Source organism: Panthera leo, chromosome A2 (assembly GCF_018350215.1).
Source record: "Panthera leo isolate Ple1 chromosome A2, P.leo_Ple1_pat1.1, whole genome shotgun sequence".
In the NCBI taxonomy this organism is placed as follows: Eukaryota; Metazoa; Chordata; class Mammalia; order Carnivora; family Felidae; genus Panthera; species Panthera leo.
Window position 1 is genome coordinate 138,952,549 of NC_056680.1, and position 24,032 is coordinate 138,976,580.

The 24,032-nt window shown below is 39.3% G+C and overlaps 1 protein-coding gene across 4 annotated transcripts in view; it reads right to left on the minus strand.

Annotated features, from left to right (window-relative positions):
• The window catches only part of CADPS2 (calcium dependent secretion activator 2), a 534,192-nt gene extending 525,576 nt beyond the window's left edge, over positions 1-8,616 (minus strand). The window contains exon 1 of one of the 4 annotated variants that reach the window (XM_042923255.1): positions 7,991-8,613. In XM_042923255.1, the coding sequence (XP_042779189.1) occupies positions 7,991-8,329 (339 nt within the window). In that variant the 5' untranslated portion in view covers positions 8,330-8,613. Of the gene's footprint in view, positions 1-7,990 lie in introns of all 4 variants that reach the window. The other 3 variants (XM_042923240.1, XM_042923248.1, XM_042923260.1) reach the window with 3 other exon arrangements.
• Between the last annotated feature and the right edge of the window lie 15,416 nt (positions 8,617-24,032).

Sequence of the window (24,032 nt, forward strand, 5' to 3'; positions counted from 1 at the left end):
GTTTCTCAAACAGGCTTAACAAGAAATGACAGCATCTAATCAGGAGCATAAGGGAGCGTAAGTGTTAACAGGCACTAAGCTAAACACTTTCTATGCATCTCATTTAATTATAACAAAAATTCTATGTGGCCATTAGCCCCTTTTTACAAATGAAAAAGCCAGGACCTAGAGAGCAGAAATACCTTACTCATACAATGCATGGATACTACAAAAGAATGAAGCCAGGCTCCCTGAAGACAAAGCAATTTCCTAACTGCTGCATTTTTTTTTTTTTTTTTTTTTTTTTTAAGAAAGGGCAAGTGAGGGGCACCTGGGTGGCTCATTTGGTTGAGCTGACCTCAGCTCAGGTCATGATCTCAGGGTCCTTGAGTTTGAGCCCCACGTGGGGCTCTGTGCCTAAAGCTCAGAGCCTGGAGCCTGCTTAGGATTCTGTGTCTCCCTCTCTCCCCGCCCTTCCCCTGCTTGCACTCTTGTGGCTCTCTCTCAAAAATAAACATTAAAAAAAAAATTAAGGGTAAGAGGGGGTGGGGATAGGGGGAGGAATAGAATGGTAAAAGATTTGATAAATGGGAACTCCAATCAAGTATTAAAATATGTAATTATCCTAAGTCAAAATTACATGATATGAGCAATAGGAAAAGAGCTAGACCAATTAGAATAGGTAACCTAAGAAAAGATGTAAAAGACACATACACATAATCTATAAATTACTGAACACTACTGAAGGAATTTATGCTTGTTTTATTCTTAAAAAATTTTTTTTAACGTTTATTTATTTTTGAGACAGACAGAGCATGAACGGGGGAGGGGCAGAGAGAGAGGGAGACACAGAATCGGAAGCAGGCTCCAGGCTCTGAGCCATCAGCCCAGAGCCCGACGCGGGGCTCGAACTCACGGACCGCGAGATCGTGACCTGAGCTGAAGTCGGACGCTTAACCGACTGCGCCACCCAGGCGCCCCATGCTTGTTTTATTCTTGACTGTGTTTCCAGAACATCTGATCTTGTTAAGTAGAGGCTCAATAGATACTTGGTCAATGAATTAATGAGGGAAACCATTTGAACTTGGGCTTCCAGTTTAGGAATGGAAGGAAGCAGAGCATAATCAAGAATCAGTCTGCAAGAACTGCTTAACTTGGGGGGGGGGGGGGGGGGGGAGGTCAACTCCTTGCTTCAAACATTAATTCTAGATGGGAAATTGTCCAAGAGAAGAAATGTTAAGGAAAAGATCAAAGTATATCTAAAAAAAGGCAGACTATAGAAAACCCTTCACAAAGGAATGCTATTTTCAACATACTGATAAAGAGTTCACATTACCAAAATCGCAACCAAAAAAAATGAAAAAAAGGACATTAGACCATACACATATATTCATCTTCACTATCAGGAAGGAGCGAGTTAACTATCCTGTTAGCCTGGCAAAGACTGCCTTTAAACTGTTCATACCTTTTGCCCCAGTAGTATTTTTGTTGTAAAAATTCATCACAAACCTGAAGGTTAGAAAATGAAAATATTCAAACCACAAGGTTTACAAAGTGATGTGAAGAAGTTTCAAAAAGTAGACCAATGATGCTCTACAGAAGACTCTCAAATGCAAACTACAACCTATTAATGCATTTTTTTAAATTTCCTGAAGTATAGTCAATACACAACGTTAGTCTCAGGTGTACAACAGTTATGTGACACTAATGCAATTTGAGCAGGTTTTCCATACTCTCCACCTAACGCTAAAATTTTGCGGACTGCAAACAAAAATATAAAATCACTTAAAACCGTTTAAACAAGAACTTAGCTAAGTACTTAATGCCTTCTGAAGTTACTTTCTGAAAGACCTATATGCACGACTACTGCATATACCAAGGAAATATTCCACTGACTAAAGATCTTGAAAGACCTTGGTGCAATTTACTCTTCAGTTAGGCATTACTCAGTGTCAACCTCTGAGATTTCACTATACTCTCTCAGTTCATTTTGGAATAGGAAGCAACACTCAGGCTTACACTCAGCATCCTATATTTTCTATTGCTAATGTTGTGATCTGTGGTTTTATAATTACACACTTGCAAATGCAACTTAATTGCCTCTAGCATATTACCTAATTAAAGACCTTTCGGAAGTCTAATATGTACTGGCCTCCCACTGTATTGATTCAATAAAGTCTAGAATATTTAGATGTTTGTTCCTCCCTTAGAGCATCCCTGTTGCTTTTACCTTAATATGGAATATTGGTTTAATTACTCAGTAATCTCACTCGTTACTGCAAATAGTTTCACCTTGCCCATGTGAAAATAAGCCAGTTTCCGGCAGCTTTCCAGAAAACACACACACACAGTTCTCAACCTTGGCCCTACACTGGAATCACCTAGGAAGCTTTAAGACTACAACCCCCAGAGATTGATTTCATTAATGTGGGGTGCAACTTGGATGATGGGATTCTTAAGGGCTCTCCAGGGAATTCTAATGTGCAGCTAAGGATAGAAATCAGATTTTTGTTTTTAAAAAAATGAAAGCCCATCAAAATCCTCAGCTGATTTTGAAACACAGGGACCAAAAACAGTGATCCTAAAAGGAAGTGTTACCAACTCAGGACAACTTCATAATTTGATTCCTAAATATTAATTTTGGGCAGGTGTCCTTTGTTCCAGTATATGTCCACCTTTACATTTACAGCTATTAGGTCTTTAACCCAAAAATTAAAACGGCAACACATGACTATGTGACCCACCACTTCCTTCCCAAAGATCTAAGTCAATCTGAAATGCATAGAAAATAGCACAATCATGCAAAAGAGGCCTCCTCACTACCAAACTGGTGGGATTTTCTATTTGGAATTCTCGTATTTCATAACCTGGCAATTGGTTTTAATTTTATCTTAAAGTTCTTTAATGACCTTACATACAGTGTTATCTTTTGAGTGTATAAATAAAGGGAACAGTTTCCATTAAGAAAAAAAAGAGGGAAACATAATTAGCTATTTCACTTTATAAGCAGTCATTGTGTATCAGAATTACAGCTGATTTCATTTTTGAAAGAAGCAAACGTCAATATCACTTAATCTGTCTGAGTTCTTCTCATCAACACAACTCATTCCACTAAATTAAGTGCCACCATCTCAAGACACCCTGTGGAGGGTTAGATGAATCAAAGCAACACGCGTCTTCCTGAGATACTGTATTAAGTCCGGTCTGAGGTTACTTTAATGTGGTTTCCAACTCACTCCCCAGAGGACAATGTATTCGCTCTTCTTAAAAACCAACATAACCTATCCCTTCTGCATTTGCTCCACAATGTACCAAAGTCAGAAGAGCACAAAGGCTGAATTAAGCCTAACTCCCAAAGAGGGTGGCTTTTTAAGATTTTCACATTTGCTGGAAACCTGCAAACAAGAAAACAAGGTAGAATACTGGGCTTCTACACTGCTTGTCTCTTGGGCTTGGTAGTGGCAGTGGCCAAGTTCCACTTTGCAGTCATCAGTTCTACCAGCTTTACATTTTTATGGCTTTCAGGGGGTAGAAATCCTGGAGGTCTCAAAAACACATTTAGGAACACTAGTTTCCCGAGATCAGAAGACTCTTACTTTCCTTTCTCCCCGCCCCCACCCCCGCCACCACTTTCCTCCAAATTGCACCTAATTCTTTGCAACATGTACTAAATCTGACACTTGTTTGTATCCAAACAAGTTTTGGGGGGTTTGAGCACATACACCAATGAGCACGGGAGGGGCAGAGAATCTTAAGCAGGCCTCGAGATTATGACCTGAACTGAAATCAAGAATCTGATGTTTAGCCAACTGAGCCACCAAGGCACGCCCCCCACCCCCCAAGACACGTTTTTGCTGGACGCCCTATGCTAAGGCACCAAAGAGGGGGCAACACAGCACTAAAGGCATAAGATTTCCTAGCCTTAGGTAAGGGATTCTCAACCCTTGTAAAGCTATGGGGGCTTTGTTTTGGAAAACTGGTTTTTCCAGGATGCCAGGGTGGCTCATTCCATTAAGTGTCTGACCCAGGCTCAGGTCAAGATCTCCAGGTTTGAGTCCTATGTTGGGCTCTGTGTAGACAGCTCAGAGCCTGGAGCCTGCTTGGGATTCTGTGTCTCCCCTCTCTGCCCCTCCCCAACTAGGTCTCAGAAATAAACATTTAAAGAAAATTTTAAAAATTTGGCTCTTTTCCCTGAACTTAGGGATCACCCGAGCAGTCAGAATGTTAACAAAAGAGACCATCATGTCCAAAGATCTAAAAGTAGCCACTTTTTGTAATGAACCATTCAGATGGCAGAGTTATAGGCAGGCACCTACCATAGGTCTTTCCACCACAATGCATTCTTGCCCTCTTCCTGATCAGTTTTACCTAAGGAGCTTGCTCTCCCCCCCACCCCCATCCACAATTTCACATTTGTGTACGTTTCTCAAACTTAGACAAAAATTATGTGAAGTGGTGGGAATGCTTATTCTAGATGAAGGTTAAGTCACAATTTAGTGATTACTGGTCATACATGTAGAAATGGCAAGAACATCAATCTAGGATTCACAGAAAGTTATCAAATACCATTTTACTCTAATTCCTGATTTCTAGTTTAAAAAAGCGGGTTCCTTCAACATCGGACTTTACTAACTTTAATGAAAACAAAAACAGTGCAACCACCCATTAGAAGCCTACAGATCTGCAGTCTAAACCTTTAACTACAGGAATGAACATACTGACCTCCCCCCGCTGTGGTAGTCGTTATGATGGGTCAGAGTCCCCCTACCTTCCAGTCACCATGAACACCTATTACTTTTCCAAAGGTTCAACAAATTGCCTTTATGATTTGCCTTCTGATGAAGCGGATTTGCTTATTTGGTAAACTGCTTTGCCATTAATACCGATCCCACCCTTAACCAATGATAGAGAGTCACACAAAGTTCATTACTGCTGTAGCATTCTGATGGTACCAAAGTCATCAAGGTAAAGAGGCATCAGGCTTAGACACTATTCGGAACTAAAGTCCTTTTGCCATTAGCAGTTACTTCATATTGGTATCACGTGTGAACCCCTGGATACATTAAGTGATGTGACCACCTGGTGCAAAGCTGTTAGGGTGGACCCAGATGCTCACTTCCAGAATTTTCTGTAGAGCCATCAGTAGTCCCAGGGCCTCAATGGCATACATGGCCACTGTTCCTCGGAGTTGAAGTTTTCCAGCCAAGAGCAAAGAAAGCAATGTTCGAGTCAACCGAGTTTAATGCTACTAAGCTTTCGAGTAACTCCTGGATAAAACCCCTAACTAGCTTTGTGGGCCTTTCTAGCTAAGTAAGGAGAAAACAAAACACTGCAGCTGAGGTCTAGTTCACAAAAACTCACCAGCCCTTTAAGGGAGGGCTAGGACAGCCAGAGGAAGGCTCTTGTGTCACTTATAAAATGAGGACCCCTGGGGCTCCTGGGTGGTTCAGTCAGATAAGTGTCGGACTTCGGCCCAGGTCATATCACGGTTCATGGGTCCGAGCCCAGTGTCAGACTCTGTGCTAACAGCTCAGAGCCTGGAGCCTGCTTTGGATTGGGTCTCCGTCCCTGCCCCTCCCCTGCTTGGGCTAGGTCCCTCACAAAAAGTGAATAAATTTTTTTTTTTTTTTTTTTTTTAAAGTGAGGACCCTTTCAGATCTCAATCTGAGAGTTTCTAAATTCTCAAAGTTGTGAGGAGTAAACAGCAACATGCAGGTCAATAACAATTTAAGCTATCAGATCCTTTTATTAGATGTTGGACTACTTGAAGATACAGGAAAAAACATACAATGGATTAATGATTTTGCAATTATGCTGTGATTTTTTACATAACCCACGTGTATAATTTGAGACTTAAAGTTTCTGGCATTAATTGACTTATGTATCAAATTCACAGGAATATAAGTTCCCACTTCACTCCATCCTAGAAGAAAACCTACTGCCAAGAATTGTTCCAGTTCCCTCTAGGAAGCAGCATGTTAAAAAAAAAAAAAAAAAGTGTGGGGACTTTGGAATAAGGCAAATATTTAGGTTATGTGGCCTCCCCCTTAATAAAAATTCACTGAAGTTAATCTGACAGCACTCAATGCTCCCAAGATTTAAAGAGCTGAAGTTTCCAAGTATTTTTGCAGAGATCAGATGCAGGGTTTTGTTGTTTGGGTTTTGGTAACCTCTGGGTAAGGTCATAGTTTTCTTAGGGTTGTGAACGTATTTGGCAGTTCAAATAACTTCTGTAGGAACATTCTATTTAAATGGGAGGAGTCAGATCTGTAACCATGAACAAGCAAAGGGGAGTTTCAGTACCAAAATGCGACAAGCACAGTGTAAGTCAGCTACCAGTAACTTTTTACAAAAGCAGAATAGTCTGGACAGGACTAGCTTTAGTTTCACCATACGCTTTTACAGTTTAATACACTAAAAATAAGCTTCAATGCACTATGAATGACCGAAGTGATAACAGGCTGACCTTCAGAAGCTTTACACGGCTAGACAGGTCAAGAATTACTTACACTTAGCATAAGGAGGACTACTGAAGTTGAAATCTGCTTGACCTATGGAGTGGACAAGCAACAGGTGACTGCAGCACAACGATGAGGAAGCAGGGTACCTACCTACGGGAAGAATAGAAGGCGCACAAGAACATCACGGGGCACGCACAACTGACTGGAGGAATGGGGACTTCAATCATGCCCCCCAAGGAAATGATGCTCAGACTGCTCACCTCCGAAATGAGGGGTCTGCCTGGAGGACACCAAGGTCTTTTCCAGCTCTAGCATTCTGTGACTGAATTACCTACAGGGTTAGGTTCTTGAAGGTTCGGTGTAATTCGGCACCAGCTGTAAAGAATCACCCCTCAAGTATTCCCAGAGAGTGAAGGGTTTCAAAACAGCTACTTAGTTTAGGTGTGTTTTTAAAGGCTGGATAGAGGACGATGGTGGGAGGACTGCATGTACTCAAAGCTGCAGTGGTGTTTCAGAAGACCATTCAAATGCTCCCCGGATTTCTGAGAAATGCTTTATGTGCTTGATATTTCAGAAAATAAACACGTGTGCATCCAGATACGCCTCGGGCAAATTCTAAGCTCTCTGGGTCTCCACATTTTGTCGGAGATAGTTAGATTTCTACTGGACCTTTTAGGTTCAGCATTCTATAAGATTTCTTAGGTTCTCATTTACCCAATTAGAGCAATTGGAGTCATGACTTTCCACTGTTACAAAAACATCGGACCCCTGCAATGTGGTTTTAAAACTAAAGTTGGCAGACGTTACACCTGAAACAATCTCCTTACCTCTTTGGGATGCAAAAACAAAGCAAAAAAAAAGCAAAAACAAAAACTCGCATTCCTTACCAAGTGGTTATGCACCAATCCTTTGTTTTTCATTAATAGTGCCTGCCCAGACCAGGAATTATCAACCTACAGCAATTCTAAGAACTGCGTACCTTCTCCAGGGTTTGGATTTGAAGTGTTCATTACATAGCAGTAAAGCAAGCTCGTTAACTTTTTTATTCCCTGCGGAAAATTTCTACCCCTTCGCCCTAGTGAAGGCTGCTCTAGCTAACAGGGGTGGCCAGATTCCACCTGTTTCGCCTAATTACACAATCATTAAGACCCACAGAAAAGCCCAGCTCCAGCTGAACTCAGGTGGGCAGGAATGCACCACTGCTCTTAGAAACTTAAGTTGATGGAAGTTGCGTTGTGACCTGGCCGGAGCGGAGTCCCAGCGGGTGCAACCACCGCACGGCGGGCGCTGCGGGTCTCACGATGCCAAGCTGACAGCTTCTGCCAACAGGAAGGGGGCTGGGGGAGGACGCATCCGCTGCAACCCGATACCCAGCCGGCTAAAGCACGAAGGGATTCCCCCTGAAAGATTCCCTTGAACCGTAAAGACCGACAAAAACAGTGCACGCATTAAACAAGGGCAGAGGGCAAGCGCCCCAGCGCTCTCCCGGGAGAAAACTCCGGGGAGGAAGAAGTGGCGGCCGGAGGCGCCGAGTCCTGCGTGCAACTCACCTTCTGCTGCCTCCGGGCCATGTCGGTGGGCTGTTTGGCGTTGAAGGGGTACGCGATGCACCTCACGACGAAGACGTAGAGCTGCAGGCGGATCCTCCGCTCCTGCTCCTCATCCAGCTGCCTCTCGGGCTCATCTCGCCCCTCGCTGAGCACAGAGGGGCTCGGGCTCACGGGTCTGGCCGCGCTGCCGCCGCCCGCGCGCCCCGGCGCGTCCCGCCGCCCTTCGCGAGCCGGGGCCGGTGGCGCTCGCTGCGGGCCGCCGGCCGCCACCAGCACATCGCGGCTCTCCTCTTCCAGCCCTTCGTCCGACTCCTCTTCGCTGGAAGACGGGTCCAGCATGGTGCTCGGGGCGCCCCGCCGCTCGGCCCGCGGCCCCCAGGCGCCTCACCCACGGCAGCCGCGTCCGCCGGTCTGAGGGAGCCGCGCGGCTGGCAGCAGCGGCCGCAGAACGAAAGGAAAACTGGCCAGAGCTTTCCGGACACGTCGAGTTAAAGACCGGAATGTTTCCTACCACCAGGGCGAAAGGGGCGGGCAAGAGCCGGGAGGAGGCGAGGGGGAGCCGCCGGGATTAAATAGGCGGAGTTAGCGTTGGAGGTGAACGTGAGCGCCTCGTGAATTCCTCTGCCCGCCCGGGACCCGCCAACCCCGTGATCCCGCCACGCCGGCGGGCAGAGGCGGGGCGGCCCGAGCTCCCGGACGCAGGTGGGGAACCTGTGGCTCCTACAACAAGCAACACGTGGAATAAAATGTTGAGCGGGCGCGGGGTCGTGGAGTACGCGTGCGCGCGCCGCGGCTGCTGCCGGGGCCCAGGATCCCGGGTGCCGAGGCTGGTAGTTTGCAAAAGCGAGGAGGGGCTAGACGTGTCTGCTCCGTATGCACACCCGGGGTTGCTTGGACTACCTTGACCCCCTACCCTCCATGCTTTTTCTCCCGACAGATTCCTAAAGGGCAGGTGGATGGGGGCGGTGGAGTTGCTCCTACTCTCCGAAGGTGAGGAAAGCGGCCGGAACATCCCTGAGACCCGAATCCGATGCCCAGATTGAACCCAAGTGCGGAAAAGTGGGAGCCACTCACCTCAAAATAATGTTGGGGAGAGACTTTGAAAAGTCTCTCGCTCTGCTCTGCTGCTGTTTGACGCTCATGCTGAAGTCCAAATTATAAAGTCAGAGGAACGTTTTTGACAAAAAAAAAAAAAAAAAAAAAAAAAAAAAAAAAAAAAAACCCAAAAACGAAACACGCGAGGCTTTCTTTTTAAACTGTTTTTATTCCCACATGAGCAAGATAGATTTTGTATTTTTGGAACGGCACTTTGGTTCAGCTCACACATAGCTGGATTATTTTCTGGGTTGGAATGAGATTGACTCAAATAGTTTGTGTAGTGCACACATATCTTCAGCTAACGTTTGAGCACACGCCCGTTGTCCGGCACTGTCAGCATTTGGCGGAGCCTGCGGAGCTCAGGGACACACAACACTTGGTCATTGTTGGTTCTGGCCTCAAGTGGGCGTCTCGAGGCTGCACCTGAAGCCTGTCTTATCTGCACAGATTTCTCAGTCCCAATGGTGGAACCACCTGGAAGTTTCTTCCTGTGATTTCTGTTTCCGATGTTCTTAATCCGGTCAAGAGGGGGAAACAGGGAAAACAGTGCATTCAACCCAAGATGCAATGTACTATGGCCAGACTGGCGCGGAGATTATGAAGCGCCGGGGAGATACGGGGGAGGTACACTGTCGACTCTGAGCTTGTCTACCCTGTGGCCAAAAAGCAGTTCTAGCTTTTTTAAAGCCACTTCCACAGTTAGGTACACAATAGACAGGCTTTCCTTCTGCATTTACTGACGTTCTCCCTAGATGGGGTAGAAAGATAAGGAGGCATTTACTCCTAAGGAGCCTTATTTATCAATCCTTAATGGGTGCCCATAGCGATAAAATGTTCATTGAGGGCATTACTGCTGGCAGATCTCCAACTTTCCAAGGAATAGGAAATCTCAGAAACTGATGTATTTCAAGAATGTTTTATTCTTGGCAAGGTAAACCATAAATGATAAGCCTATTCATTTCAGTCATAGTATCTAATGCTTACATACATAACAATTTACATTTTGCAAAGTTTTGTAAATGTGCTTAACTAATGCCATCAAAGTAACCTTTGGATAACAGGTAATGATGATGGTGATGATTACAATTAATCTTTTAGGTGCTTTGTATGGACTATTGCACTAAGCCCTTTACATACATTATTTCATTTTTTATTTTTATTAGTAGTTCCTTTGTACAGATAAGGATCCTGAGATTTAGAGAATCCTCTTTCCCACAGAATTATGGGAACAAAGACTCAACACTATGAGTCCTTTCTAATTCCAAATAGTGCTTTTTTTCTATTATAATCTGATTATAAATCAGTTTACTAAATGTATAATGTTTATTAAACTGATAACTCAAATATGTTGTACTTAGCAACATAAAAGTACAATTTAAATATAACAGTTTTATTACTGTTTCCTTTATTAATTAGTTAATACTATTGTTTCCTTTACTTTTGTTTCCTTTATTAATTAGTTAATACTACTTGATGTAATAGCTTATTCTCTTCCTATTAAAAATAGTTACCAAATTAAAGATTCTTCAAGCCTTGGGGACCCGACTGGAAAACATCTAATAATTTTTAGAATAAGATAGACAGTGGGGGCACTTGGGTGACTCAATCAGTTGAGTGTCTGACTCTGGCTCAGGTCATGATCTCTCAGTTTGTGAGTTTGAGCCCCACATCAGGATCTCTGCTGTCAGCACAGAGCCTGCTTCGTATCATCTGTCCCCCTCTCTCTCTGCACCTCCCCCGCTCATTCTCTCTCTCTCTCTCTCTCTCTCTGCCTTTCTCTCTCAAAAGTAAATAAACATTTAAAAAAAAAAGATGTAGTGTTTTCTCTATGAAGATGAAAATGGTTTAAGGGGCATAAATTAAAGAAGTATCCAAAAGACAACAAAGACAATGTTTAAGGATTTCATTAATTAAACATACATCGCTTAAGAAGCTAACATATGTCAATACTATGCTGGGTATACTTAGAAAAACAAGATCTAGTCTTGAAGCTTTAAAAGTGTGTAGATTAAACAATGACAAATGAGAAAATGATTTATTTAAAAAAGCAGAAAATAAATGTTGATATTGCAATCTGATGATTATTCTAGTATCCCCAAAGATAATGTAAGATAGAGAAGAATTACCTCATGCAGGACAGAGTAAAGGAAGGATGCTTGACATATGGCTTGAAGAATGATTTAGAGCTATTAGGGTGAGGGCACTTGGAGGCAGGAGGAACTGTGTTTGCAAAGGTATGCAATTATTTGCCATGTTCAGAGAATTGCAAATAAACTGGCATGCCTGAAGAGGAGGTTACATATGAAGATGAAGGGAGTGAGACTAGAGAACTGGCAGAGGCAAATTTAGCATCAAGCAAGACAGTCAGCAGGCATCCAAATGGGGTTATACGTGAAGGCTTAAGTAAGGTACAACATAAGATGATCCTTAACTCTTAAGAGTCATCCAGAGCAGTGTAAGGGCAGTGAAGCCAGAAACAAAATACCAATTAAATTACTCAAAAAAAAAAAAAAATTGGGGAGAGAAACAGTGAGGGCTTGACTTTAAACAGAGGACAAGAAGAAGAGGGACGCTTAAGAGAAGGACAAAGGAATTAATAGAATATGGATGAGGAGCTGAGGAAGAGGTTAAGAATAGAATACGATTCTCAGGATAGGGTAACTTCACTGATGATAGATGAAATATGGGCTGCTAGAAGACACATAGGTTTGGAGAAACATGAAGTTTTGAGGAACCCATCATAGAGATCCTAAACTCTATCCTAGATCAGTTGGAGATGCAAAGCTGTTACTCAATTCTGTCAATATGCCGAATCATCGGCATATTGGTGTTAGTTGAAGCTACAGATATAGATGATAAGGTCCAGAAATCATGTTCAGAGAGAGAAGGCCAACAATGGGTCTCTGGGGAACCCTCCCTGCCTCTTCTCCAGTTAAAGGATGGTTCAAAGAAAACAAGCCTGAAAAGACAACCTGATCATTAGAATTCAGTTGTTCTTAATTAACATTTTTTTATTTTGTGCTTGCATGGATGTTCTTGCCAAATTTTACCTTAAATATTAGCTTTCCAGGCAATTATAACATCAGCTGATGTTCCAGAATAATTGAATAAATGATGCCTAACGTAAGACTATGATTGGCTTGTACCATTTCATAAATACACAAAATACACTTGAACTTATTCAATGATACATTTTTACTTTTGTCAAGGTGAATATAAAAACAAATTGAGCTTATACTGCTTTTTAATGAAACACCTTTAATCCTGGGGAAAGATGGATGCACAGTAATGAAATAGAATATAAAATGTGTTTTGGCAATGATATTTAAGGAAACAGGTGTGTGACCTGAATAGCTATAGGTGGTCTGTTTTCTGGTTAAGAATTGATTTGTGCATTTGACCTGAAAGGAAGGTATTAACTCTTTTAAGTCACAAATGAAATCATTCTTTCACTGAACAGATATTTTTTTGGGCATCCACTCTAGGCTCTGCACTATTCTGAATAGATAAAAACAATAAAAGTTAGTCCCTGAGGCAATGCATATGAAACAGACATGAGCAAAATAAGAAATTATGGTAATATATGCTCTTGTGGCAATACAGAAAAAATTCACAAAATATCCCTTAAGTGTTTTGGAATTGGACAGTCTATTATTTTTTGTAGTCTAGTTATCACTAAAATAATATTACAACAGAGAGAGGAATCTTTTTCAGGTCAAATAGAAGGACCAGTTTTGCAAATATGTACAGGAAAACTGTCAACTCACAAGCCCAGGTAAGAAAAAAGACTATGCATTTACAGAAGTAAGATAAAAACAACAAATTTGAAGATGAATATTTATATCTCATGAGGCAATAATCTTCCTGGCAACTTTATTTAAATCCCTTTCCTCTCTTTGCCTAGCTTTCCCTTTTTCCTCCTCTCTAGTTAGAATTTGAGTCCTAGTGGAGAACAGTTCCAGGACTCCACTTTTTATAGATAATGGGTAAAATATATGCAAATGATTAGCACAAATTGACCAGTAAACGAGTAGTCAACATTGATACACAGACTCATGCACATAAACACAAGATATAGTCAAAGGATTGTTGTAAAGATAAAACAAGATAATGGACGTAAAGTACTAAAAAAGTATTTGATACAGAGTAAATTCTCAGTGAATGCCAAGTATTTTGCTGTTGTTATTATAACTGCTTTATTATTTGGCTCACTGTTAACCACAGAACTATAAAAACAAACTGTAGAGAGGTGCCTGGGTGGCTCAGTCAGTTAAGCATCTGACTTCGGCTCAGGTCATGATCTCATAGTTTGTGAGCTCAAGTCCCACGTTGGGCTCTGTGCTGATAGCTCAGAGCCTGGAGCCTGCTTCAGATTCTGTCTCCCTCTCGCTCTGCCCCTCTCCCACTTGCAGTCTGTTTCTCTTTCTCTATTAAAAATAAATATACGTTTAAAAAATGTTTAAGAAACAAACTGTAGATAACATAGTAAATGATTCTATGCATTTTTATTGGGTTTTACATAGCTTAGAATTTGTATTTCTAAATTATTTGTCCTGAAACAACCAGACTAAAGAAACCCCCAAATATGTGTTAAAGTATTTTATTAAGATCTCAAAGATTTCATAAATTTTTAAAATGTTTATTTATTTTGAGAAAGAGAGAGAGAGAGAGCGCAGGAGAGAGGCAGAGAGATGGAGAGAGAAAGAATCCCAAGCAGGCTCCACACAGTCAGTGCAGAGCCCAATGTGAGGCTCGAACCCATGAACCAACCATGAGATCATGACTGGAGGCAAAATCAAGGGTGGAACGTCAAACCATCTGAGCCACCCAGGCACCCTAAAGATTTCATAATTTTTATAAGAAGGTCTGACGCACAAGAAGAAGCTACTTTTCTTCTGTTCCTAGTCAATCTGCGGACATTCATTAATGATTGATTATAGTTTTGTTCTTAATTTTCCATTTGGTGGAAATTTGGAGGAGGTAACAGAAATGAGCTGGTTGTAAAGTACAAGGAGAAAAAAAGGTAGAAACATATTGTGACCTATGTGCTCAAAATGTCATGAGAAAAGTCTTACATTAATTCAAGTTATATAATGCATGTGGTGATTATGCTCTTCTAGAGAAGCAGATATCTAGCCTAGAAAAGATGTTTGTATTTTAAATGTTAAAACGTAGGAATTATGCTCATAAATGGATAAAGCAATAACAGGTTTTTCCCCCATCTACCTTTTATAGCTTTCTTGAAGTTATATTCACTTTGTTGCTGAACACATTTTTTTGCCAATCAATAATATTTATTGAGTGCCTATTCTACATTAAGCACTGTACTAGGACACTGTAAAGAGAGCATTGCATCGATGGACTAGAAACTCAACCAATGTCTTACTCAAGAGATGAGAATTCTACTACTGTAAAAAAAAACTTACACCATTTCAACAATAATGCTCAAAAAAATTAAACTAAATTGAAGCAGAGTTTTTATTGAAGACAATTATAAGTGATAGTTAAATTACGTTACATAGGAAAAATAAAGATATATTTTTATTAACTACTATTACTCTGGTCTGTAGCAGTGCTGAACAAACTTGTTCTCAGGACCCACTTACACTCTTAAAAGTTGTTAAGGACCACAAGGTCTTGGTTAGGCGGGTTACATTTATTGGTATTTTTAATATTAGAAAAATAAAACTAAGAAAATTTAGGAACAGTTCTTTATTAATTCATTTAAACGTAAAAGTAACAAACCTATTATGTAACATAAATTACATATTTTTATGGAAAAAAGAACTGTGTTTCCAAAATAAAAATGTGGGTGGAAAGAGTGGCATTATTTTCCACTACACAAATCTTTTTTAATGTCTGACTTAATAGAAATCATGTAGATTTTCTTATCTGTTTCTACATTCAACCTGTTGAAATATGTTTTGTTTGAAAGAGATGAAGACAATCCAATCCCACATAAATATGCAGTTGACAAAGGAAGGAGGATTTTAATACCCTGTTTCTGTAACTGTGGTTATGCTACTTTGATATTATACCCAAACTCAATAAGTGGGGGTTTCCTTAAGATTGCACTATGGAATCTAAAACCACATCAGTAAAACTTTCTTACACTGGCTCATTGGATAATCTAGATTGTCCAAAAGTTGGCACATTTTATTTAATTACATAGCACCCAAAAAACGACATTTGTCAATAACCAGCAATAACATCAAAAAAGTCGTTGAGTACCAGAAAACTATTAAGCTCACAGTTGCAGACAGAGGTTTTCTGAATTCTAATTTTCATTCGAAGGCTTGAATTTTATAACTGGTAACAATACTGTCAGTGGAGACAAGCTCACCTCACTCATGTTTGAGGAAATGCCTCCCAAGTTATCGAAGTCTGAATAGTTATAATTTGTTTGTCAAGTTGATCTCTCCAGTAAAAATGGCGTTCAATGAAAAAGCAGCTAGTTCAGCTTGCAACTCAAACAGTTCCTTCTCCTGCAGACAAACATTGTATTTCAATATACAGTGGAAGTGTTTTATGTGAACATCTCATTTCACCTCACAGAATATATTTTTAAGTGTATGCCCAAGGGTTGAGACTTAACAAACTCATTATCTTTTTACTGCTTAATCAGGAATATTTTTTTTTATTTTTTTATTTTTTTATTTTTTAAAAATTTTTTTTAACGTTTATTTATTTTTGAGACAGAGAGAGACAGAACATGAACAGGGGAGGGGCAGAGAGAGAGGGAGACACAGAATCGGAAACAGGCTCCAGGCTCCGAGCAGTCAGCACAGAGCCCGACGCGGGGCTTGAACTCACAGACTGTGAGATCATGACCTGAGCCGAAGTCGCATGCTTTACCGACCGAGCCACCCAGGTGCCCCAATCAGGAATATTTTTAAGTGACATTGGCTTTTTTTTTTCTTTCTGTGAGTGTCTGCAGGTGAAGGACACAGTGATATTAGTGGCTTTTTAAGCCACTGCTTTGATTCACGCTAAAGTTCCAGCATGATCCACCATTGTTTCTACAGCAGCTATGTAATGTCAACACAGTGAACAAGACCAATAACATCTTGTATTCACATGAAAAAATTTTCAACCTCTCTGTTAGGGTCTTAGGGATGCCCAGGGGTTTAAGGATCGTATTTTGAGTATGCTTCGTCTTCAGGGTTAGGTTTCTAATTTTGCTATTGTACAACTAAAACATTGTTGTTACCCATTAAATATTCACTCTCAAATATTCTTCTCTCTGTCTAGAATACAGTAGGTATTATACCATGTTGAACAAATATATCCCGTGGATCTTATTACAGTTAAAGATATAGATTGTGAAAATGTCTTCATTCATATTTTAAATTATCATATATATAAATTTTTCATAAATTTTATGCAGTCTCTCTCAAAAATTAAAGCATTGTATTAAATTAGCAAGATATTTCTGGAATATTAATAAAGTAATTTTTATATAGGGATAATTCTCCATTTGATAACATAAAAAAGGTAATTTAATATCTAATATTATGCCTTGAATCTGAACTTAAACATATTATTATTATAAGGCTATTAAATTTCCCTGGGTTTCTTTTAAGTCATAAAATACCTATCTATATCTAAGAACTGAACAAAAAAGATATATATGGTATGCTTAGAACTTTTCAACTATGTCATATTTTTTCTACTAATGTGGACATCTAGGGATAACTTAATTTTATTAATTGGTGACAAGTTTACATTTAAAACAAAATTTAGAAATTTAGATTCAAGAGTCTACATTATATAAAAAAATGATTCCTAACAGGACATTGTTAGAAACTATACTATTCTGTGCAGATAAAACTAAAAATTCTATATTACTTGTAGTCAGCATCATATTTTCACATCTCACTCTGAAGTAAACAATATGAAAATAAAATATATATAAAAATAAACCAATAAGAACCTCTTTATTTACAATGATCTTTTTATGTAATTTAGTTGTGGGGGGAAATGACTTAAAACCAAATAGGAGTGTGTTTGTGTGTTTGTAAAAATTATAGATCCTCTCCATCACAAGACTTCATATTTTTGCAATTAAGTTCCTGGCTTTTACTCATCAAAATAGGACCTAAATAAATAAATGTTAAAATAAGGAGAATAGGGGCACCTGGGTGGCCCAGTTGGTTGAGCGGCGCACTCTTGATTTCGGCTCAGGTCATGATCTCATGGTTGGTGGGTTTGAACCTCACATGGGGCTCTGAGCTGACAGCGCGCAGAACCTGCTTGGGGTTTTCTCTCACTCCCTCTCTCTCTGCCCCTGCTCTGCTCATGCTCTACCTCTCAAAAATAAATAAATAAATATTAAAAACTATTTTAAAAATAAAATAAAATAAGGAGAATATTATTTAAAATCATAGAGTATGGATGAACTCCAGGGGGTCTAGAGCCCCTAAAATTGTATGCAAAGTGTATCAAATCCATGGACTGTTTTTCTAAGAGGTTCCAAAGCTTATACCATAGAGATCAAGGCAGCAAAAATCTAAGAATCACTGAATCTGTGTTTTAGAGCGGAATCATTCTATAAAATATGAACTCGGTAAATCATGTAATGCCTCAGGCCCATACTTGATAACTAAAGTGAACGAAAGTTGGTGGACCATACGTATCTGACTACACCTTAACCATTAACTGGGGAGTTTTGTTCATCAATTTTTCTGTAATCTCCTTAAACCGGCTTTGTGTTCTACATTACAATAATAAGAGTTCTATTAAGCAATTATTCAAAAATATCTGCATCTAAAATCTAAACAAAATAATGGGCATAAATCACTTGTGAAAACATTTAAATACTAGATAAATATAAGGAGACTTTATTACCAGTTATGTAGTATCAGCAGATAGTTAAATAGGTTTATTATCACCTAAGCTTCTCAGAATTCTTTAGGAAGTGTGACTCATAGCTAGTAAGCATGCTTCTACTTCTCAATAGTTCTGTAGTTTGAAAGCATCTTTGCAAGGTTGATACTCAGTGATATTTCAGTGTCATTTAGAGACTGATAGGATTCTGGGCTACATGTCTTATTTCACAAAGTTATGAATTTGGATTGTAAGAACAGGTGTTCATTTTTCTTTTTATCAGAATTCACAATTTTGAAAAGAAAAAGAATTACAAATCTCGGTTTGTGCCTTCATTTAATATGCCATCACAAACACACACATTCATACATGCACACACACATATTCAGATTATTCAATACCGTATCATTTTCCCTTGTTATATTAAAATATTCTCCTTCTACAATTTTTTTCTGGTAAAGATTTCCTTTCCCAAACTTGAAATGATTTTTGCATTTCCAGATTTTACAAATATAGAAATATCCATAAGATGGTGCTGTATCTTTAACTTGGTCAGATACTTGAATGCTAAAACACATGTATTACAAATGTGGTTAAAAGACTAGGTTGGAGTTTAACTTTTAATAAGTCTTATGCTCTAGAGATGTCAGTATAAGTGTAACCGGAATCTTTACATACTTATTTTTCATATATCACACAACTGCTAAAATGTCCTGCCCCAGATTCAGTCACCTGGTATAGGTGAAAAAAATAATTGAACTTCTTATTTCAACTGATATTTTCTAAACAGCCACTTCGCACATACCATATTAGACAAATGAAGCAGTTGAATGATATACAGTATCACTTTCTACCAAGGTTAGCAGTTGTCTTTAGAAGTCCTCTGAAACATCCAATGGAAATTAGAAATGACATCACATGCAAGCACGTCCTTTCAATTGTTGAGGAACTATAGAGGCACTAACTCAATCATTTTCTCTCTCTAGATTATTTACCCAGTGAGGGAAAGATAATTTAAGATGTGCTAATTGTATAATGTATTTCTGATTTCAGGTGATGTGGTCAAGAGAAGTAATATTGTATATCCTATCTAATTATCACTCATAATATCACTCATAAGCAGGTTTAATAAACAGAGTACTCAAAAATTGGTTACAAGATCCTTTACTTTTAAGATAAACAATCTTATGTCAAATGAAGAGAAACCATTTTAGGGGAGGTAATAAGGGAAAATGTGTTCCTAAAAGGAAATACTTGAAGTCCTTAAGGGCAGTAATATCTATATAAGTATATCCAAGGCAGGAACCAAGTTCCCATAACATAACCACATGAAAATCTCAAAGAAAATATTTACTGCTATAATTTGGGGATATTTTTAATTTTATTGATTGGCTTTTCCATCAATTGCTCAGATTATTTTTCTCCCTTTGAACAGTGCCATCTTCTAATTGACACCATCATTACACCTCTTAATCCGATACAATGCTATAGTTTTTCCGAAAACTTTGAGTAAGTTAGTAGTCATTATGAAGTGCTGTATTAGTGAACATAAGACAACATGAGACAGGCAGATATGACCTACTCTGGCAGAGAGATGAGGGAAGCAGGTGGTGCTTGGGTAGAGATCGTGAGGATAGGCATGAGTTAGAAAGGGCCTTTCATAATATGCCTGGGATTTGCTTCAAAATTGTCTGGGCTGGAGGAGAGGCGGGTGGTGCCATAAATGAAATAAGATTAAAAATGTATTGTTAGTATACATATGTGTGATAATTTCAATAATAGGTATGTGGAGATACACACACACACACACACACACGCACAGAGAGAGATACATACTAGAATTTCAGGCAGAAGGGGGCATATTTGAGGGGGCATCCTGAAACAAGGAGTTTGGTTTGTTCTCAGTCCCTGAAAGAAGGCCAGAGTGACTGGAATGCCCAGAACTGAAGCCAGACAGCCCAGGCCCTGTGGACCATCCCAAAGGTTTTGGCCTGTATCCTAAGAGCCATGATGGTGTTGGGCATCAGCATTATATTCACGTTTTATTTTTTATAATAAAAATCACTCAAGTTGCACTGTAGCGATTACAAGAGGGCAAGAATAGGTGAAAGCAGTGGAAATAGAAGAAAGGAAATAATTGGAAAGAAATACAGGAGCTATAACTGAAGTATCTTGATGAAGAAATGGATATTAGACAAAAATGAGAGTGAATATGTTAAGGCCTCCCAAACTTTTGAGTTTGTACAATATTGGACTTGCGAAATTCTTTTAATTAAGAAAATTGTTGAGGAGCCTGGGTGGCTCAGTCAGTTAAGCATCTGACTTCTGCTCAGGTCATGATCTCTGGTCTGTGAATTCAAGCCTCCCATTGGTCTCTGCACTGACAGCTCAGAGCCTGGAGCCTTCTTTGGATTCTGTATTTCCTTCTCTGTCTGTCCCTCCCTGGTTCATGCTCTCTCTGTCTCTCTCTCTCTCTGTCTTAAAAATAAGTAATCATTAAAAAATTGTTTTTTTATCAGACTAAAAAAATTTTTTTTCAAACATGTGGTCTTGGAATAGATACAATGGATTTTCAAGAAATAAAACAAAGGATTCATTATAATGAAAATCTACAGCGAGAATAATGAGATTGATCTTTTCTTTTTTGTCTTTCAATACTAGGTTTAGTCTATAACTGTTAACATACTACTGATACTGATAGGTTAATTACATTCCTAACACATATTAACTGAGGCCAAAAATGGTTCAGGATTAGGAGTAGCTATTAAAAGATTTTTAGCTGAGATAGGAGTTTCACTCGAAACCCTCACTGGAGAATATCTGTCACAGGGTGAAGCACTCAGTACAATGGAGGATACTTAAGCAAAATTTATTGCTTCCAGATTGTTAGTTTCATGGCGATGATACTATACTGTTCAAATGTTCCTGTTTAATATTTTAACAGGAAAGTTTGGAGCTGAAGTAATCCTTTATCCACACGACCAAAAGTTTTCTTGGGAAATCTTTGGAAAAGTTTTGTGATAAAAAGGCAGTCTGTGTTATAATAGAAAATAGAGCAAGTTAAATAACATCTCTAGTCCTTGAATGTTCTGTGAGTTGATGTGGGGAACAAATTGCTCATCTAACCCAAACCAAAGCAACCATTTCTCTGACCTGAATCCTAAAGTGATTTAAATGCAAATGTCGTAAAGTGAGATGTCTCATTTGGCTAGATCTTGCTTTGTGGTAAACAAAGAAGGAAAAAGGGTAAATGGACATTTTTATCATGGTGACCCAACTTTCAAACCCAGATGCTCATTTGGCTGTTTTCTGAATTATCTGTATTTTATAAATCAAGTTCCCTTTCTTTAACGGCAGAACAAATATTAAATTCAAATATTTTCCCATTAATAAAACAATCTTTGAGGCAGAAAGCATCGTAGTATAAGACTGCAATAACATTCTCCCTTAATGTGAGGATTTACAGAGCATTAGTTTGGGTGCCTTTAGTTGGGTGATAGAGACAGGAAACGAACATCCCCTGTAGAGTATACCCCACACAAATCTGCTCTAAGAGGAAGGGACTTCCTAGACTTCCCCCACTCTTGTCAAAAACAGAAATTACTCCCCTAATGATAGACGTACAGTGTGTTCCTGTCATTTACATTTACAAACTGAGAATACTATTTGAAAAAAATTTAATTTCTCTTAACAAATATTTAATGAGTGCCCATTGCACACTAGGTGCTGTTCTAGGCACTGAGAAACAGCAGGAAAGAAAATAGACTTAAAAGAAAAACTAGCATTCCCATAACACTTTTACCATGCTTGAAGAGATCTGATAGCTATTACTGCATTTTCTTTTTCACCATAGCCTTATAAGGAAGGCACAGAGAGATTAAATAATTTCCCAAGGTTTAGTTCTTTAATCGACGAAATATTCTTTTAATTCTGGACCCATAACTTCCTCCTGATTATCTTTCAGCCTCCAACCAATTATCTTTACCTAGATATCTGAAAATAACCGAATGAGTGGCAATGTGGTTTAGACTCTGTAGTCATGTTGTCAGAGTTCAAATTCTTTCTGATACTTAGGTGGCTGAATAATAAAATCACCCTAAAACTCAGTGGAATAAACAATAATTAACTATTCTTTCTCACTTGTCTGTGGGTTACCTGCCTCAGGCTTGCCTGTACTCTAAATTACATGTTGGTCCCAGGACTGCTCCACCTATCTTTCATCCTCCTTGTACCAGTAGGCCAAGTAGGGCATGTTTCATTGTGATGGCAGAGCCATTAGAGGAGAAGCCATCCCTGCATGCATATTTTAAGCCTCTGCTTGTGTTATACCCGTTAGCATCCCATTGACCAAAGCAAATCGCATGGCCAAAACTAAAGTCTTTCTGCATTCTGTCCACCATGAGCCCAAAGTCAGTCAAATGACCAAACCAAGCATCAATGCAGTGGGGAAGTAAGGGTGGGGAGAGTCAATTTTTTTAAACAATCTTTGAATCTATCATGGTAGTCTTAATATCTCTTACTTCAGCTTCTCTCTATTTAAAACCCTCTTAAGGTTGCTGTGAGAATTCAACAAAACACTTAGGATGTGTGTCCCATAGTGAATGGCAGGTAAAGAGGAGGCACTGCGATTTCTGTGTGTCTCTGCTCATTTAATGAAATCTCCACCTCCTGGCTTCTCCTACCCATCTTGTTTCCTCTCAAGCCCATTCCCTTTTTCCAATGAAGCACACTTGTTTGGCACAAGACAATAGGTTTACATTTAAGTGAAGTTAACTCTAGTGGCCATATCAGTATAAATGACTCATCTGTAGGGAAGGCCTGTCAGGCAAGACAACCAGTTTCTTTTTCTTACTTAAGGCACATCTCCTCATTGAACTTTTTGGTCCATATGAGATTGCTAGCACCCAAAACACAGATTAATGAGGTCAATCTCATTTATTTTTTCTAAATTTTCTGTTATGAATGTATTTCCTTTTCAAAAGAAGGTAAAAGGAATTATAATGAAGATAATTCAAGTGACACCACCACTTGTGAAGTCCTCTCCAACTTTTCTTCCTTCCTCTATGACTATCTATCTATCTATATTAATTTTTTATGTTTATTTTTGAGAGAGAGAGAGAGTGAGCATCAGTGGGGGAGGGGCAAAGCGAAAGGGAGACAGAACCCGAAGCAGGCTCCAGGCTCTGAGCTATCAGCACAAAGCCCAATTCGGGGCTTGAACTCACAAACCATGAGATTATGACCTGAGTCAAAATCAGACACTCAACCAACTGAGCCACCCAGATGCTCTTGTCATTATATGTATTTTTTAGTCTTTATTTATTTTTGAGAGAGAGACAGAGGATCTGAAGCAGACTCTGTGATGACCGCAGAGAGCCCGCTGTGGGGCTTGAACTCACAAACTGTGAGATCATGACCTGAGTGAAAGTTGGACACTCAACCTACTGAGCCATCCAGGCGCCCCTGTCAATGTATTTTCCTAAACCTTTACTATAGCAGCAACTGCATTGTATGTGACATTTTTTTTTTACTCCTGTCTCATGAAGTGAAGTCTTCAGAAAACAGTTTCTTATTCTTTTCTCTTTCCTAACACAGTACATGACACGAGGTAGATGATTAACTATGCTTATTGAATAGAGTTAGGGATAGGACAGAAATGGAACCTTGTAAAAGATCATTGAATTTCATTTCTACCCCACTTTTAAAAGCAATGTTCATTAACGTGGTTAAAACCACAACGACACAGTACTACATAGCCATCTGAATTAAAAGTAAAAACATCACCAATACCAACTGTTGGTGAGGATGCGGAGGACTGGAACTTACACTCTGCTAAGTGGGAAGGTAAAATGGCACAGCACTTTGGAAAATTGTTTGGCAGTTTCTCATCCATTTAGACATATAATTACCATATGAACCAGCAATTCCATTCCTAAGTATGTATTTACCTAAGAGAAAATGAAAGTCCAAATAAAGTTATGCATGAATGCTCAAATCAGCATTATTCACAATAATGCTAGCCAAAAGCTAGACACTCTCCAAATCAACAGGTGAATGGGAAAAAATATGGTATATGCATGAATTTATTATTACTCAGCAATAAAAAGGAATGAACTAC